A 14,228-nucleotide genomic window follows, 5' to 3' on the forward strand; every position below is an offset into this window, starting at 1 on the left:
GGACTCACCTCTTAGCACTAGGGAAGTACTAAGGATTAGAAGAGGTTTATTTAGGTGTAGAAGCTGTAAAGTGAGACATCAAACAAGACAAAAATGTCAAATATGATTGTGTTTTTAAAATTTGCATTAGAAGATACATAAATGACATTGAAAATCATTAGGTTTGTGGTATTCTTGATTCATGTTTTATAAATAAAGATTAAGGACTTATTGATAGGGGTGAGCATGGTGCGGTTCGGTGCGGTTTTTGGCCAAAACCGAACCGAAAACAACAACTTCGGTTTTTTGAAATTTAGAAACCACACCGTTCGATTTTATGTGGTTCGGTTTTTGCGGTTTTTTGCGGTTTTTTGTTAGTTTTTTTTGTTTTCGTTTTGTCTTTTTATTAAAACTCAAGTAACTTAGCGAGTTACTTTGACTCAGATAATGAATGCTAATCATTTATTGGAGATAAACCGATACCACCACCTCTTGGTTTGAAATCAAATTACATAATCACTCATCCAACATGTTTCTAACGCTTGAATATTATACGAATTTAATATAATATTTGTTTCACAAGTCGATACGATAATATCAATTAATGTATTCATAAAAATGATACTATATCACTAGTACTTTTCATATTTAAATGTTAAAAAATATCATAAACATTATTTGTTATTGTAAATATCACCGAATGTATGCTTAAAAATATACAATCATCATTCGATAGATAACATATATATATATATATATATATATATATATATATATATATATATATATATATATATATATATATATATATATATATATATATATATATATATATATGCGGTGCAGTTCGGTTTTTTGCGGTTTTTACGAGACTAGAAACCGCACCGCACCGAGTATTTTCGGTTTTTGCAAAACTAAAAACCGCACCATCGGTCTTCGTTTCGGTTTCAGTTTTTCGGTTTCGGTTTATGCGGTTTTTTCGGTTTTTTTGGTTTGCGGTTCGGTTTTTGCTCACCCCTACTTCTTGATTCTTGCTTGTACGAGTGAAACTGTTACTTTTATTAATACTTTTATAAACAATCATGATAATTGTGTTTTTGATTTTTGAATGACTAATCAACATTATAAAATTTCTTGATTTTGCTGTGAATAATCAAGATTTTCATATTTCTTGATCTTTATTTCTTAGGGTTAGCAATAAATACCAACGTATTTTTATTAAATTGTTTGTTATAGTATATTTACTTCCATTTCCTCATGTATCGTCATTGTAATTTGATAAATATGAAAGTATAATGCAATAGTTAAGTGTATTTTTCAAAGTATAAGGACTTAATATAAAAATAAAAATAAAAATAAAAGTGCAATGTTGTAAAAATAAATGTACAATGCAATAAAAATATTGAACATATTCAAGCAACATTTGTTTTACATAAACTTCTAGATTTTTAAATTTTAGGACCTATTTTTTTATTAAATTTCACAGGCCTACGAAAAAAATTTAATAAATATAAATAGAAAGATGATGTATAAAATTAATAAGTCTTTATACGGTTAACATTGGTTTTTTAGTTGTTTGTACTTTTGTAGTATCTTTGCTTCCGTTTCTTGGTTGTTGTCGTTGGCGTTTAGGAGTTGTATCCAGTGTGAAAATAAATTTGAAAAAAATATTGACAGCTGTGGGATTTGAACCCACGCCCTTTCGGACCAGAGCCTAAATCTGGCGCCTTAGACCACTCGGCCAAACTGTCTTATATACAGAACAGTAGTAAGTCTAAGTATTATTCTTTTATCCATTATTTATCAAGTGGTTTCTAATTTACCATCAAGTTATTCATTTTATGATTGAATAATTCAAAGGTTTGAAAAATATGATAGGTTTCGGCACATAGCATATACAAATTATGATAATAATTAACAATTAACTCCTATTTGCCTCATGAGAATTTGTTTGGTACAATGTAACAAGTTAAGCATATCATTCGGTATTCTCCATTATATCCACAACTGAATTCGTCTTTACACAACCCACAAGATCATCCTTACTAGTATTTCACAAACAGCATTAAAAATCTATTGTAATTTATCTCCCTAATAAGAGATGATAAATGGTTACTAGTAAGGTAAACTTTTATTTGAAGATTATATGATGTTTTCTGTCAAAGAGAGGGCATGGTTACTATAACACATTAACACTTGAAAAAACATAAATGGAGTAAATATTAAAATGTACATATTTGTTGGGGTTAAGTTATAAAAAGAGAAAAAAAAAAATTAAGGAACAAAATAAAGGTTGTTAAACAAACCGAAAGGAAATTTAAAGCACTATGAATTATGAAACTAGAAGTAAGCCTAAGAGAGAGAAAGGGAAGGGCAAAAAATCCGTCAAGCGATACATACATAAAATAGAACTCGCTTGTTGGCCATATTCTAATATTCAAATATAGTTTTACTCAAAATAAAAAAGAAAATGTAATTTTGATATACATTTTGATTCCTCAAAAGCATATGTTGGGTTTTTCAAGGTAGGATACAAATATGTTATTCGAATTCTACAAAACTTATTTATATTTTCTTTTAATTTTAAACTACAAGACTTTGCATGCAATTTCACAATATAATTAAAATACTGAAAATAATAGTATATAACCCAAGCAATAATTCCATGATGGAAAAACATAAGAAATCGCTTCGAAAAATCAATATTATAAAACGAAAAACAGAAAATCAAAATGAACACGTAGCTGTGCCTCCGTCTATTTTGTCACTTCACGTCAGAATCGGTGCCGTGAGAAATTTGAAAATCCTCTACCACACCGGCGACTATGAAGGCTGTAGTGATCACAACTCCGGGAGGTCCAGAAGTTCTGAAGCTGCAAGAAGTAGAAGACCCAAAACTCAAAGACGATGAAGTATTGATCAAAGTGGAAGCCACAGCTCTTAACAGAGCTGATACGCTTCAACGCCAAGGAAAGTACCCTCCGCCAAAAGGGGACAGTGAGTATCCAGGTCTAGAATGTTCCGGAACCATCGAAGCCGTCGGCAAAAACGTATCCCGTTGGAAAGTTGGAGACCAGGTGAGTTAGGGCTCAATCAGTTCTATTCAATCAAGTACAAATTTCGTTATTAGGGTTTACATTTTGAAGTTAGTGTATATCATATCTGATAATAGGGGAATCTTGAAAGTGTAGGTATGTGCACTGATAAGTGGTGGAGGATATGCCGAAAAAGTAGCTGTACCTTCGGGTCAAGTTCTTCCGATCCCTTCCGGTGTTTCTTTGAAAGATGCTGCTAGCTTCCCGGAGGTGGCATGCACTGTTTGGTCGACGGTCTTCATGACAAGCAAGCTATCTTCAGGAGAAACATTTCTGGTAAACTCAAATGTTATTTCTTTATGCTTCTAAGATGTCCTTGTTTGTAATTTAACCACAAATTTTTTTGTGCATCTAACCCTAGAATCGGCATTGAAAAAAAGAAAAAAAAAAAAACTGTTTTTCTGAGATATTATAAGGTTTTCAGATACATGGTGGTTCAAGTGGCATTGGTACATTTGCTATTCAAATGGCTAAATACCTGGGCATCAAAGTTTTTGTTACTGCAGGTAAACTAAAATCAATCCTCTTTTTCTATAAATGTTGATTCAGTTCCATGATTATCTGCAAGCAAAACATACAATAATGTTACTTTTTCATTTAGGGAGTGAGGAAAAATTGAAGGCATGTAAGGAGCTTGGAGCCGATGTTTGCATAAACTACAAGACGGAAGATTTTGTTGCAAGGGTAAAGGAGGAAACAGGGGGAAAAGGTGATATACCTTTAAATTTTCAATGCTATTGTGACTTGTGATTTTTCTATTGGGCTAAATGCATAAATAGCAAATGTATTTACATTTACTTGTTTATCATAGCATTCTTATTTCGTTTCTTCTTATTACAGCATTGTACTTTGAAGTTTTTTACCCAATTATAGCAATGTCATCCATAAACACTTGGGGAGATTTTTCAGTAGACAATGTTAAATAAGAAAGAAAAAAAGTGCAATGCTCTAATAAGAACAAATTAATTTGAAAGTACAATAAAAGTAGGACGCAATAATAAAAGATAAATGGAAGTATGATGTTGATTCCTTTCGTTTAGCCCTTTTCTTTTTAGTGGTGGACTTTTTAAACCATCATACTTGTAGTGTTATTCTGCGAAAATGGGATCCTTTTTTGCAAGAATAATGGGATTTTACATTGTCCAAAATCTTATATTTTTTGCAACAAGTAAAATCAATCTTCCGATTTTGGTATTCAAGTGTAACTAACAATAGAAGAGTGGAACAATAGGTGTGGATGTTATACTGGATAATATTGGTGGAGCCTACTTCCAGAAAAACCTAGAAAGCTTAGGTATGGATGGTAGGCTTTTCATCATTGGTTTCATGGGTGGAGTCAAAGCAGAAGCAAATATATCATTCATTCTTGCAAAACGGCTCACTGTACAAGGTAATACATGCATTTATTTTTGTCATATTGACATCAATGTGAGTCCCAATCCAGTACAAACATAAGCATAATTTCTTTGATGTAGGTGCTGGTTTGCGCACAAGAAGCTTGGAAAAGAAGGGTGAAATAGTGAGTGAAGTGGAGAAGAATGTTTGGCCAGCGATTGCACAAGGGAAGGTGAAGCCGGTTGTGTATAACTACTTCCCTTTATCAGAAGCTGGAGAGGCTCATAAGCTTATGGAAACAAGTACACATATTGGCAAGATATTACTACTTGCATGAGGGGGTTTGACTTGTATGTTTGATGTATTGTACTCTAATAAGAGCATGTGTTTCAAGTGCAATAAATGGCTGCTTATGTTTTTACCAATAGTATCAAAATCTGTAAAACATATAACACCATACTGGCAAGGTACTTACATTAGACCATCTTCAACGCTTAACAGGTTTTTTTACATCAAATCCATAAAAATTGTATAAAAGACAAGTGTAAACACTTGGTCGTCTCCAACCCACTACACTATAAATGAAAATGCTTTTGTAGGATAATGAACTTTTACTTTTGTACATATTTATCTATAAGTTTATTTGATCTACATGTTCAAGAACGATCATTGAACTCACATTTTTGTACAAAATTTACCATTAACCTAACTATTGTACAGATTTATTCATTTTTTACTTTTCCTGGCCATCATAAATTTTCTGGTTAATTCCAGAAAAGAATGATAACACCATCTAAAAATTTCATTTCTAAAAACACTACAAAAGCAAACACATCCATCTTTCTCCAATGAAAATGGCTTCACACCCTCCCTTTACTACTGCCAATATTCCTATTTTGCGAAAACCACCCTAACCCCAAATTCTTCTTTTGCCATTTCTTCTTGAATTGCACATCACCAGTAACCACCTCTGTTCAAGGAGTTTAGATTAGTTTCGTTGTTGTGGTGGTAAATGGTGGTTGTGGTGGCAAATGGTGGTGATAGATTATAGAAGGCGATGTTAATTGTTGGTAGGAGTGGATGGTGTTGGCCAGAGAGGATGACTGGGACATAGTTTAATGGTAATCATGTACAAAAAGAAGTTAATGATGAATCGTGTAAAAGAAAAACATTAACTTGCAATCCCCGGTGAGAATGGTAGTTGTTGAACAGTCTGGCATTTTTTTACCAATGCTACTTTTAAACGATTAGTTCTCCTATAAACTGTCTTGGTTTTATGGGTTTTGAGGTATATATATGCGAAATAATGATGGTGAAAAATAAGTTGTACGTTCTTAACTTCCAAGACATGTTTATCATTTAACCATGCCATTTGTTACAACATCAGAAAACCAAAAATGCAAGCTATAAAAGCGTGTTGATTCAAGCAGTGCACAAAGCTTCAATTGCCAAGGTTTTCGCCACCTCAGGACATGGGTTCACAAGTTTAGCTGTTGAAACAGGAATCCAACATTTTTCCTTCCCGATGCAAACCTGCATTGATCATCAACATAAGCTTAATGAAATATTAAAGTGAAACAAGAGAAAAGAAAAATCACACAGTTTGTATGTTCAAAATTCAAATTTGAGAAAAATGTTAGGATTGTGGTACCTGTTCAACAATTGATATGACGTCTACATGACAACTGCCCTGAGTAAATCCAGCACTACAATCCCCTTTGGGATTCCCAAAGCTAGCAAAACCAACAGACGAAATTTTCCAGCCTTGATCACATGTCAAACGGAGTTGAGGGCTTTGAGAACTGGAATCGGAATTGGGTTTCCAGAGTTCAACCGGAATCGGATCGTCCTCCGAGACATGGCCACACACTTTCTGCCCGGTTCGTGTGAGCACAGAAATTTTGGAAGGGTCGCCACCAAGCTCTTCATGAACAACAACCAGGTTCTCACCAGGATGCACCCATGTCCGTGGTACATGATATCTACACATTATTTTAAAAAATATTACAAACAAAAAAGACAATCTAGTATGTATATTTATAAATTACTTACAAAATTTGGGCTGGTTGACCACATTTCTTCTGGCATTTTTGTGCATTATAAGTTCCTCTATAGTCACAATTATCTGTGCAACCTGTTGATGGTGAAAGGTAAGCTGACCAATATCGTCCTATGCTCTGCCCATTCACCCAAGCTTCACCCTTCCCCATGCTCGCAAGGTTAAGTGACAGAGGACCTTTTCCTTCAGGGGCAATGAATGTGGACTGAAAAAATATTAATATTTAAAAAAAGTAAAACAATTAGAGTCTCATACTTCATTTATTATTATTACTGATTCAAGGGTTACATACCTTATACCAAATGAGACTCTGATTAGTAGGCAATTCAGTGCCATGGGTCCATAAGGAACTATTAGCAGCATCTGTTTTATCAAGTCCTAGGCTCTCCCCTTCAGTTCCAACCTGAATGCAATCAAAAGTAGTAAATGAAGTATGATTGAGATGATAAAAGCTCAAAACTATGTATGAAAGAAACCCTGAAACTCAAAGTTAACAACAAACCTGGTAGGTCCACTCATTAGATGAAATGTCCTGTTTAGCATTCTTGAGATCAGCAAGGGTGACTGAATATAGGCCTGCCCCCATGATATCAAACCATGGACCATAGTTCTGGACAACAAAATATACAAGAATAAGAAAAAATAATGATAAGGTGATTTAAAAAACTATAATTTTGGCCACATCTATGATCCTAATTGACTTGTGTATTGATTATATAAATATGAATAGTATTTTAAGTGCACATTCAATAAGATATGGTGTCACCTGTAGACCAATCATCATACTAATAATATCCAATGTGTTGTTTCCTTGTTCAAGACTAATCTTTATGCTTATATTGAAGCTTGCGTCATCATGATAACCATACCCAAATGCTACATAAGATTTATAAAACAAATAGTGGTCACAAATAAGATAAATTCCAGTTGGTAGTGAACATTTTTGAATTGTTTTAAATTATTAACGATGTCATAACCCTAATCATGTCTATTTCATGTTACCTAAAGCTTTCTTGTTCAGAAAAACCAGAGCAGCATGTCCCAAACTCTGAATGACCAAAAGTGCATCTTTCTTTTCATTTGCTTCTATCCTGCAAATAGGTTACAGAAATTCATCATATTCTTTTGAAAACCTGAAAGAGAAGCATGTTATTTTGAAATGAATTATTACCTTGTAGTGTACCATAGAAAATCACTTGTGTCTTTTGTTGTATTAATCTGCTCCACCAAACTGGTTTCTGTAAATGATTCATTGCTCCAAACACCCACTTTTTCTACATACCAACTCCAGCTTGAATCTGACAGTGAAAATTCAGTCTCAACAAATGTAGTAGCATCACCAACACTTTTCTGAGCCACAACCTTTTATCCATATTCAACATAACCCAACACATATAAATTACATCTTTTATACAACTAAGTAAACAAAAAAACATGGATATAAGGTTACCTTTGCTGTGTTGAAAATAACATTCTTACAATCTGGAAGAATGCTCACAGACCATGCAGGGAGAAAATATGATTTTCCATTAAATGTCACATTTGCATCCAAAGCACTTCCATAATTTGAAAGAAAAGCTGCACAGTCATCGGGTGTTTTATAGTATACATCTGCCTGGAGAACAAATAGATTGTGTGAAACAGATTTACACTACTTATTCACTATTATGCATATTGATATGTTTATAAAATACCTCTAAGTTTATACCAAGGGATTGATGAGTGGGATCTGCGTTTACCAAATATTCTTCACATTGCTTTATTGCCATATGTAGGTCCCGCAAGTGACCCCATTTTGGTTGCCTTATGAATCCTGCATAACTTATATCCATATATCACACTTACTCCATACAACACTCAGTGGATAAAATTTCAGAATATTACCATACTCATCTATTGGGGCATCATAATCATAGCTTGTAGCAACCAGAGGGCCTCCAGCTGTTCGTCCAAAATTTGTTCCACCAAAATACTGCAAGATACAATACCTTAATGTTTTTTATTTACAAATCTATTTTAACAAAATAAATTCAACAAGAAACAAAAAGATTGCTAAAATTACCATATAATAGTTTTGAAAAGTGCCTCCTTTTTCAAAAAACCGTGCAACAGCAAAAGCCAGGTCTTCAACAGGTCGATAAGGAACAGGATACCCAAATGCAAGAAACCTGTAGTAAAATTAAAGAGAAAGACATACATACATACCCTTTTGTATAATCATATATAAAATTGAAAATGCTTTTTTGTAGTAAAAGGTTAGATATACCATCCAGGGTAGTTCTCTGTCCACATCTTTGGCTTTGAAGGAGAATTTGGGGTGAATTCATCACAATAGAATCCATTACACGTGTTTATCTACAATTTGGTGTGCCATTTAGTTAGAATTGACATAGATAAAGACTCTTATATGATATTATAAGCTGTGAGATAATTTAACTTACAATTGGATCAGGTGCGTCATCCTGTGCACACATCACCCAGGGAACAGTTGTATTAAAACTCAGAGCAGTTTCTGCTGCCCATTTTACATATAGCTCTCCACCAACTCCATAAGCCCACTCAACATTTCCATATTCGTTTTCAACCTGTTAGATATATACCCAATAAGGACTTCATCAATCATCATAAACATATCTCTCATCTAGATTCTATGAGCACAATGTAATGAGAATCACCTGAGCAAGAATAATTGGTCCTCCTTGTGATGCAAAAAGATTTTCTTCTTTCATTAAGTTGACAATTTTAGCAAGAAAAAGTTCCATTTCTGCCTATGCCACAGTTTCACATTCAAATTTTCACATTATGCAAGTGGGATGAAGATTCAGAACATGTTCAAACAAAAGTTAGCATTGTGTGTCATAATAGAGTACCTGGTAAGGGCCATTTGTGGTCCGGAATTGAATATCAGGAATGAAATGTAACCAAAGAGGGAATCCTCTGCTCAGAAATTTATAGAAATGAACCTTTAAGATTTAGCACAAACATATGGACAGAAGTGTAACTTAAACCAGAGGATCTAATTAAGAAAAAGAAAAAAACAGACCCATAATTCCATTCAGCACAGGCATATGGACCAATACGAAGATGAACAAACAGGCCAGCTTCATGCACTGTCTTCACAAACTTAACTAAGTCGAATCTCCCTTCAAAGTAGTACTATCACATAAACAAAGAAACGAAGCAAAAACAACATTTATACAAGAAATACTTCTCATCATCATCATCATCATCATCATAAATTTACAAATGTAAGTTTAATATATTGTACCTGTCCCTTTACAGGCTCATGGTAGTTCCAGAAAACATATGTTTCAATTACATCCAGTCCTCCTTCTTTTGCCTTCCCAATGATATCTGGCCACATCTGCAATTCAACACATAAACACAATCGCCATTCTTACATGATGCACTTAATGAAATCACCAAGAACTTGAGAAAAAACAGAAGCAAAATTGACTCACTTCTGGAGTTGCTCGAGGATAATGAATGGATCCAGACTGCAAAATCCGCTTTCTCCCATCTATAATCAAAGCTTTATTGTCATAAGTTACGGTCACAGAAAACCCTAGTTCACAAAACCAAGCTCCGTACAGTACAATAATGAACAAAATCAACCCCAAACCCCCATTTTTCCCCATGAATTCAGTAGAAAATTGCAGATAGCTAACATAGAGAAAGAATCTATTCCATCTAGTATATAAAGAAGAAACAAGTAAACGATTGTTTCCATGTGGTTGGTTTGTAACATTTGTTAATATCGAATTGGAGAATACTAGTCTAAAAAAAGGAATTTGTATTATACCTGTTGAAATTACCTGAAACGATGCTCACTTGGGTCGATTCGGATCGATAAAGATTGTAAAAGTAGCATTGAATAAGGTTCAAGGACAGGACAGTTGTGTGTATGTGTGTGTGTTTATGTTGCTTTCCCGCCATTCTTAACCGTGGTGATTGCAATTGGGCTGTGAATAAACGGTCGGATCAAAAATTAAATTTGAATTTTGCCAAACCATTTTCTTTCTCTTTTTTGTTTTATCGAAAAACTTTTTCTATACATTCACACACAATATGACATATATTCGCATATTTATGGACATTAATGGACAAAACATATAACAAATTAACAAGGCATCAAGGTTTGGTATTATCTCCATGTTGGTGTTATTTCTCCTTCTTTATCTTCCATCTTGGTGTTATTTCTCCTTCTTTATCTTAGGCCTTATGGTATACTCATAACGAGCATGTTCGTGATCTATGTGGCCATGGACAAAAAATGTGAACACCATCCTATACTCTTAGTGATGGAAAAATTCTTGGTCAAATGTGGTGGAGAGAAAGGACAACAACATCCAATCAATTTTTTTCTCTCTCCATGTCTTTCTATCTCTCTCTACATTTTAATTAATTAATATATATATTTTTTAATTTAAAAATAAAAAAATAAGAAGCATATAGTGGTGGGTATCCCATAAGTTTAATGGTTGAATATGGTGATGAGGTGACACCCACCATTATAGTGGTTAGTGGTGGGTATAACGAATGACCTTATGCGGAATCATTTCAATGTGAACATGCTTTCGTAAATTTTATTTTATATATTTTTATGTATTTGTATTATTTTCTATTTTTCTTTTTTTGTTGGAGTTCTTCTGATATAACTGTCTTCTTACCGTATATTTTTACATGTTGAGGTTGATGTATCTTTTTATATAATGTATGCGTTTTGTGTTGATGCCTCCTATGAGATAAGACAATTATTTTATATTGGCATTAAGTTATTATCTATGTGAAGATCGATTGGAATATCGAACTTTCAACCTAGTTTATTTAACCTTTGTTTGTTGTTGAAAATTATAATTTACAATTTGAAGTGTATTGGTATTTTTTTGTTTCCATTTATTGATTTCAACAAGCCGTATTAGAGTTTATGTGGGTTTGATCTGTAGACATCTCATAGTAGGGTTTACATCAATATGAAATATGGAAAACTATGAGATACGTCATACATTTGCTAGATAAAGAAAATACAAAAGTGGTTATATATGGTGGAAAGGAAATCCTTGTACAGAGATGATAAAATACATGAACATTTTTAAAATTTAAAGTTTAAGATGGTAAATCATGCACACTAGTCAAATACTCTTAAGTCATAATAAGTAAATGAAATCTCAAAGATAAAGAACCAATCTTTAGATGAAGAGTTAATATGAGTATTTATGTTTGAATTTTTGTTAGTAAGGTGAGAGATTTCGAAAATTATGTAAGTATGTGAAATGAAAAAGAATGTATGTTGTCTTATTTTTTGTCCATCTTATACTTTTAATTTCGGGCAACTAGAATATCATAAGATAAGATCCATATTAACTTTACTGAAAAGTACAAAATTTGTAGTTTTGTACCGTTGCAGTTTAGACTGTCAAAATAAAACTTACGGACTTTTATAGTTGATCTAGTCCCTTCATATATTAAATGCACTCCTTTCATATATCAAATGCACAATCAACTTGTTAACTCTCAACAAATGTGATTTCATATTAGCACTTACGTTTTTCTCAATGATATGAATATCTAATAACAATTTGTGTTTGAAGCATAATAAATTGTCTTGTAGCAATACTACTTACATGTTTACCAATAACATCAACATATAAAGCGACAAAGCATAATATTAGAGTATTCACAACTCCTAAGATCATCTACAACCTTTTTACACCAAATTCTAAAAAACAATATGTAAATATCATGTAAAATTGTAAATAATAAATTATGTTTAACCCATTACACTATATTAACACCAAATAGAATACTTTGTGTATATATTTTTTTTTATTTAACTTCTAAGTTTTTCAAAAACAACCTTTACATTTATTAACTTTTTACAAACTTGACTCATCATTTTTATTACAATTACTTTATAAATTTTATTATTAAAAATTTATAACCAAAATAAATTATTCATGTATAATTAGTTACCGTATATTGAAACAACAATTAAATAACAACACATGTGACAATATTAAGTATAAACTAGACAAAATTACAAAAATGTCCCTGTGGTATCCAAAATTTTGGGGTTTTAGTCCAAACCACGAGTTTTTTGGATCCATGGTCCTTTTGAAGTGGTTTGAATATGGTTTTGGTCCTCGGACTTAACTCCCGTTAAGTAGGATCTGTTAAGCCCTCTCATGTGCCTCGCACTCGCACGTGAGGGTAAATTCGTCATTTCATATGCAAGGGACCATTTTTGCATAAACTGTTTTTTTGGCTTAATTGACATTTACCCCTCATGTGCCTCACACGTACGGATTCCAATCCATTCTTGAAATTGTTGGTTGATTTCAAAAGATCGTTGAGGGAAAGATCTGTGTTGTTTTCGTTTGATTTCTGGAAAAGAACTACTAGTTTTGATTCATGTTCTTCTTTGTTGCTATCGGTTTCATCATCTTTTTCTGGATCGACTTCTTGTCTGGTTGGTGCGCGAAAGACGATCAAGAACATGAGTAGAAGAATGAATAATGTCCCGATTCTGATTCCGATTGCCATACCTGCAATTGCGCCTTTGCTTTTCAAGTTCCCAAATTCCGGCCAGATGGAGCCGATGAAGTGGTTGTTACTGAGATCAAGAAGAGGCGGGAAGCTCATAATCTGATTATACTGCAACACGACTGCTCTGTTACTGATGTTGGGTCGCCGGAAAAACGGGAAATCCGGTGAACCCTCTTCCAGTGATATTTCCTGGAAACTGAGGCAAGGTAAGTGCGTGAGGTTCTTTGGTATCACTCCCGACAACGAGTTGTTGGATGGATCCAAGTAAAAAGGAGAATCGAAATCACCTAAATAAGATGGAATCGAACCTACCAAATTATTCCACGACAAATCTTATAACTGAAATTATGTTGAATCTTTTAGCCACGTGGGTATGCTGCTGGAAAGTCCACAGTTTGCAATTACGAGAGCTTTGAATGCTCTGAAACTTAATTTATCATCATCGGACGACAACTGTTCACCACGAAAGTTCATGGTTAGAACCAAAACGGTTAAGTTTGGACAGTGTTGAAGGATTTTCAGAGTGTTTGAGAGGTTACTGAAACTGCAATTCGAAAGGGAAAGGTAAGAAAGTGATCGGAAATTCTTGAAAGTTTCAGGGATTTCACCATGGAATCTGTTTCTGGCGAGATTCATAGCTCTTAAATTCTGGCAAGAAGAAAGGTCGTCAGGAATGGAACCGGAAAAGTTATTCGTGCCAAGATCAAGTGAGGTGAGGTTCGTCATCATGGAACAGTCAAATTCAATCGGACCATTGAATGAATTGTTTCTTAAATTAAGAAAAGAGATAACCGGTGAATTTGAGAGTGACGAAGGTATGCCACCAGAGAAACGATTCGATTGAGCTGAGAAATGAGTCAAGTTTGGAAAATTATGGAAGAAGTCCGGTAGATTCCCGGAAAGCTGGTTTGATGAAACATCCATTTAACGAATTCACAGCTAATTTAAGCACACGAAGTCCAGTGGAATCAACAAATATACCAGCGGGAATAGAACCATGAAAGCCATTACCAGAGAAGTCTAATTCTTGAAGTGCAGGCAGGTTAATGCTATCAGGGAAAGCTCCATTAAAATCATTACTGCTCAAATCAAGAACTTCCAGAGAGACTAAATGAAAGAGGAAAATTGGAAGAGGACCGATGATGATGAATTCGTAGGCCACCATCCATCGATGGCCGATTCCAATCCATTCATGAAACCCTATAAAGCTTTTA

At 33.8% G+C, this 14,228-nt stretch overlaps 3 protein-coding genes and 1 non-coding gene across 6 annotated transcripts; 1 reads left to right on the forward strand and 3 right to left on the reverse strand.

Moving 5' to 3' along the window:
• Positions 1 to 1,650: 1,650 nt before the first annotated feature.
• TRNAL-UAG (transfer RNA leucine (anticodon UAG)) lies at positions 1,651 to 1,730 on the reverse strand. The gene has a single exon. It is a non-coding gene; the product is annotated as a tRNA-Leu (tRNA).
• A 958-nt stretch (positions 1,731 to 2,688) lies between these two features.
• LOC111892397 (uncharacterized) lies at positions 2,689 to 4,893 on the forward strand. Its single transcript, XM_023888447.2, has 6 exons — positions 2,689 to 3,056; positions 3,171 to 3,350; positions 3,499 to 3,580; positions 3,676 to 3,783; positions 4,306 to 4,464; positions 4,550 to 4,893. Exons 1-6 carry the CDS (start codon positions 2,805 to 2,807, stop codon positions 4,744 to 4,746), a joined length of 978 nt encoding a protein of 325 aa, XP_023744215.1. The 5' UTR covers positions 2,689 to 2,804; the 3' UTR covers positions 4,747 to 4,893.
• Positions 4,894 to 5,719: 826 nt separating this feature from the next.
• On the reverse strand, positions 5,720 to 10,477 carry LOC111892411 (beta-galactosidase 8). Of its 3 annotated transcripts, none has more exons than XM_023888459.3 (20): positions 10,284 to 10,477; positions 9,930 to 9,988; positions 9,737 to 9,832; positions 9,512 to 9,624; positions 9,339 to 9,405; positions 9,144 to 9,236; positions 8,910 to 9,053; positions 8,735 to 8,823; positions 8,531 to 8,636; positions 8,353 to 8,440; positions 8,163 to 8,281; positions 7,919 to 8,083; positions 7,640 to 7,830; positions 7,471 to 7,559; positions 7,235 to 7,344; positions 6,971 to 7,078; positions 6,761 to 6,871; positions 6,462 to 6,673; positions 6,061 to 6,391; positions 5,720 to 5,942 (listed from the first exon to the last, which is right to left on the reverse strand). In XM_023888459.3, the coding sequence occupies exons 1-20, from the start codon at positions 10,402 to 10,404 to the stop codon at positions 5,832 to 5,834; spliced, it is 2,523 nt and encodes an 840-aa protein (XP_023744227.2). In that variant the 5' UTR covers positions 10,405 to 10,477; the 3' UTR covers positions 5,720 to 5,831. The 3 variants fall into 3 exon arrangements, with proteins under 3 accessions (XP_023744227.2, XP_042757015.1, XP_042757016.1); XM_042901081.2 differs by having other exon boundaries at positions 10,271 to 10,373; XM_042901082.2 differs by lacking the exons at positions 9,737 to 9,832; positions 9,930 to 9,988; positions 10,284 to 10,477 and having other exon boundaries at positions 9,144 to 9,232; positions 9,512 to 9,566.
• Positions 10,478 to 12,175: 1,698 nt separating this feature from the next.
• On the reverse strand, positions 12,176 to 13,938 carry LOC111892388 (phytosulfokine receptor 1-like). The gene is made up of 3 exons (XM_042901628.1): positions 13,407 to 13,938; positions 12,772 to 13,322; positions 12,176 to 12,187 (listed from the first exon to the last, which is right to left on the reverse strand). The coding sequence occupies exons 1-3, from the start codon at positions 13,936 to 13,938 to the stop codon at positions 12,176 to 12,178; spliced, it is 1,095 nt and encodes a 364-aa protein (XP_042757562.1).
• Between the last annotated feature and the right edge of the window lie 290 nt (positions 13,939 to 14,228).

Source organism: Lactuca sativa, chromosome 4, assembly GCF_002870075.4.
Source record: "Lactuca sativa cultivar Salinas chromosome 4, Lsat_Salinas_v11, whole genome shotgun sequence".
In the NCBI taxonomy this organism is placed as follows: domain Eukaryota; kingdom Viridiplantae; phylum Streptophyta; class Magnoliopsida; order Asterales; family Asteraceae; genus Lactuca; species Lactuca sativa.

What these genes read in the sequence shown, in the direction of transcription:
- LOC111892411 (XM_023888459.3), bottom strand. Translation starts at nt 10,404, where the DNA reads ATGGCGGGAAAGCAACATAAACACACACACATACACACAACTGTCCTG. An exon ending in TTATTTTCAACACAGCAAAG is followed by an intron (nt 7,831 to 7,918) that starts GTAACCTTATAT and finishes TATGGATAAAAG; the next exon opens with GTTGTGGCTCAGAAAAGTGT. An exon ending in AGAGTCTCATTTGGTATAAG is followed by an intron (nt 6,674 to 6,760) that starts GTATGTAACCCT and finishes ATATTTTTTCAG; the next exon opens with TCCACATTCATTGCCCCTGA.
- LOC111892388 (XM_042901628.1), bottom strand. Translation starts at nt 13,938, where the DNA reads ATGGATGTTTCATCAAACCAGCTTTCCGGGAATCTACCGGACTTCTTC. An exon ending in AGCTCTCGTAATTGCAAACT is followed by an intron (nt 13,323 to 13,406) that starts GTGGACTTTCCA and finishes ATAATTTGGTAG; the next exon opens with GTTCGATTCCATCTTATTTA.
- LOC111892397 (XM_023888447.2), top strand. Translation starts at nt 2,805, where the DNA reads ATGAAGGCTGTAGTGATCACAACTCCGGGAGGTCCAGAAGTTCTGAAG. An exon ending in CAAAGTTTTTGTTACTGCAG is followed by an intron (nt 3,581 to 3,675) that starts GTAAACTAAAAT and finishes TTTTTCATTTAG; the next exon opens with GGAGTGAGGAAAAATTGAAG. An exon ending in GGAGGAAACAGGGGGAAAAG is followed by an intron (nt 3,784 to 4,305) that starts GTGATATACCTT and finishes GTGGAACAATAG; the next exon opens with GTGTGGATGTTATACTGGAT.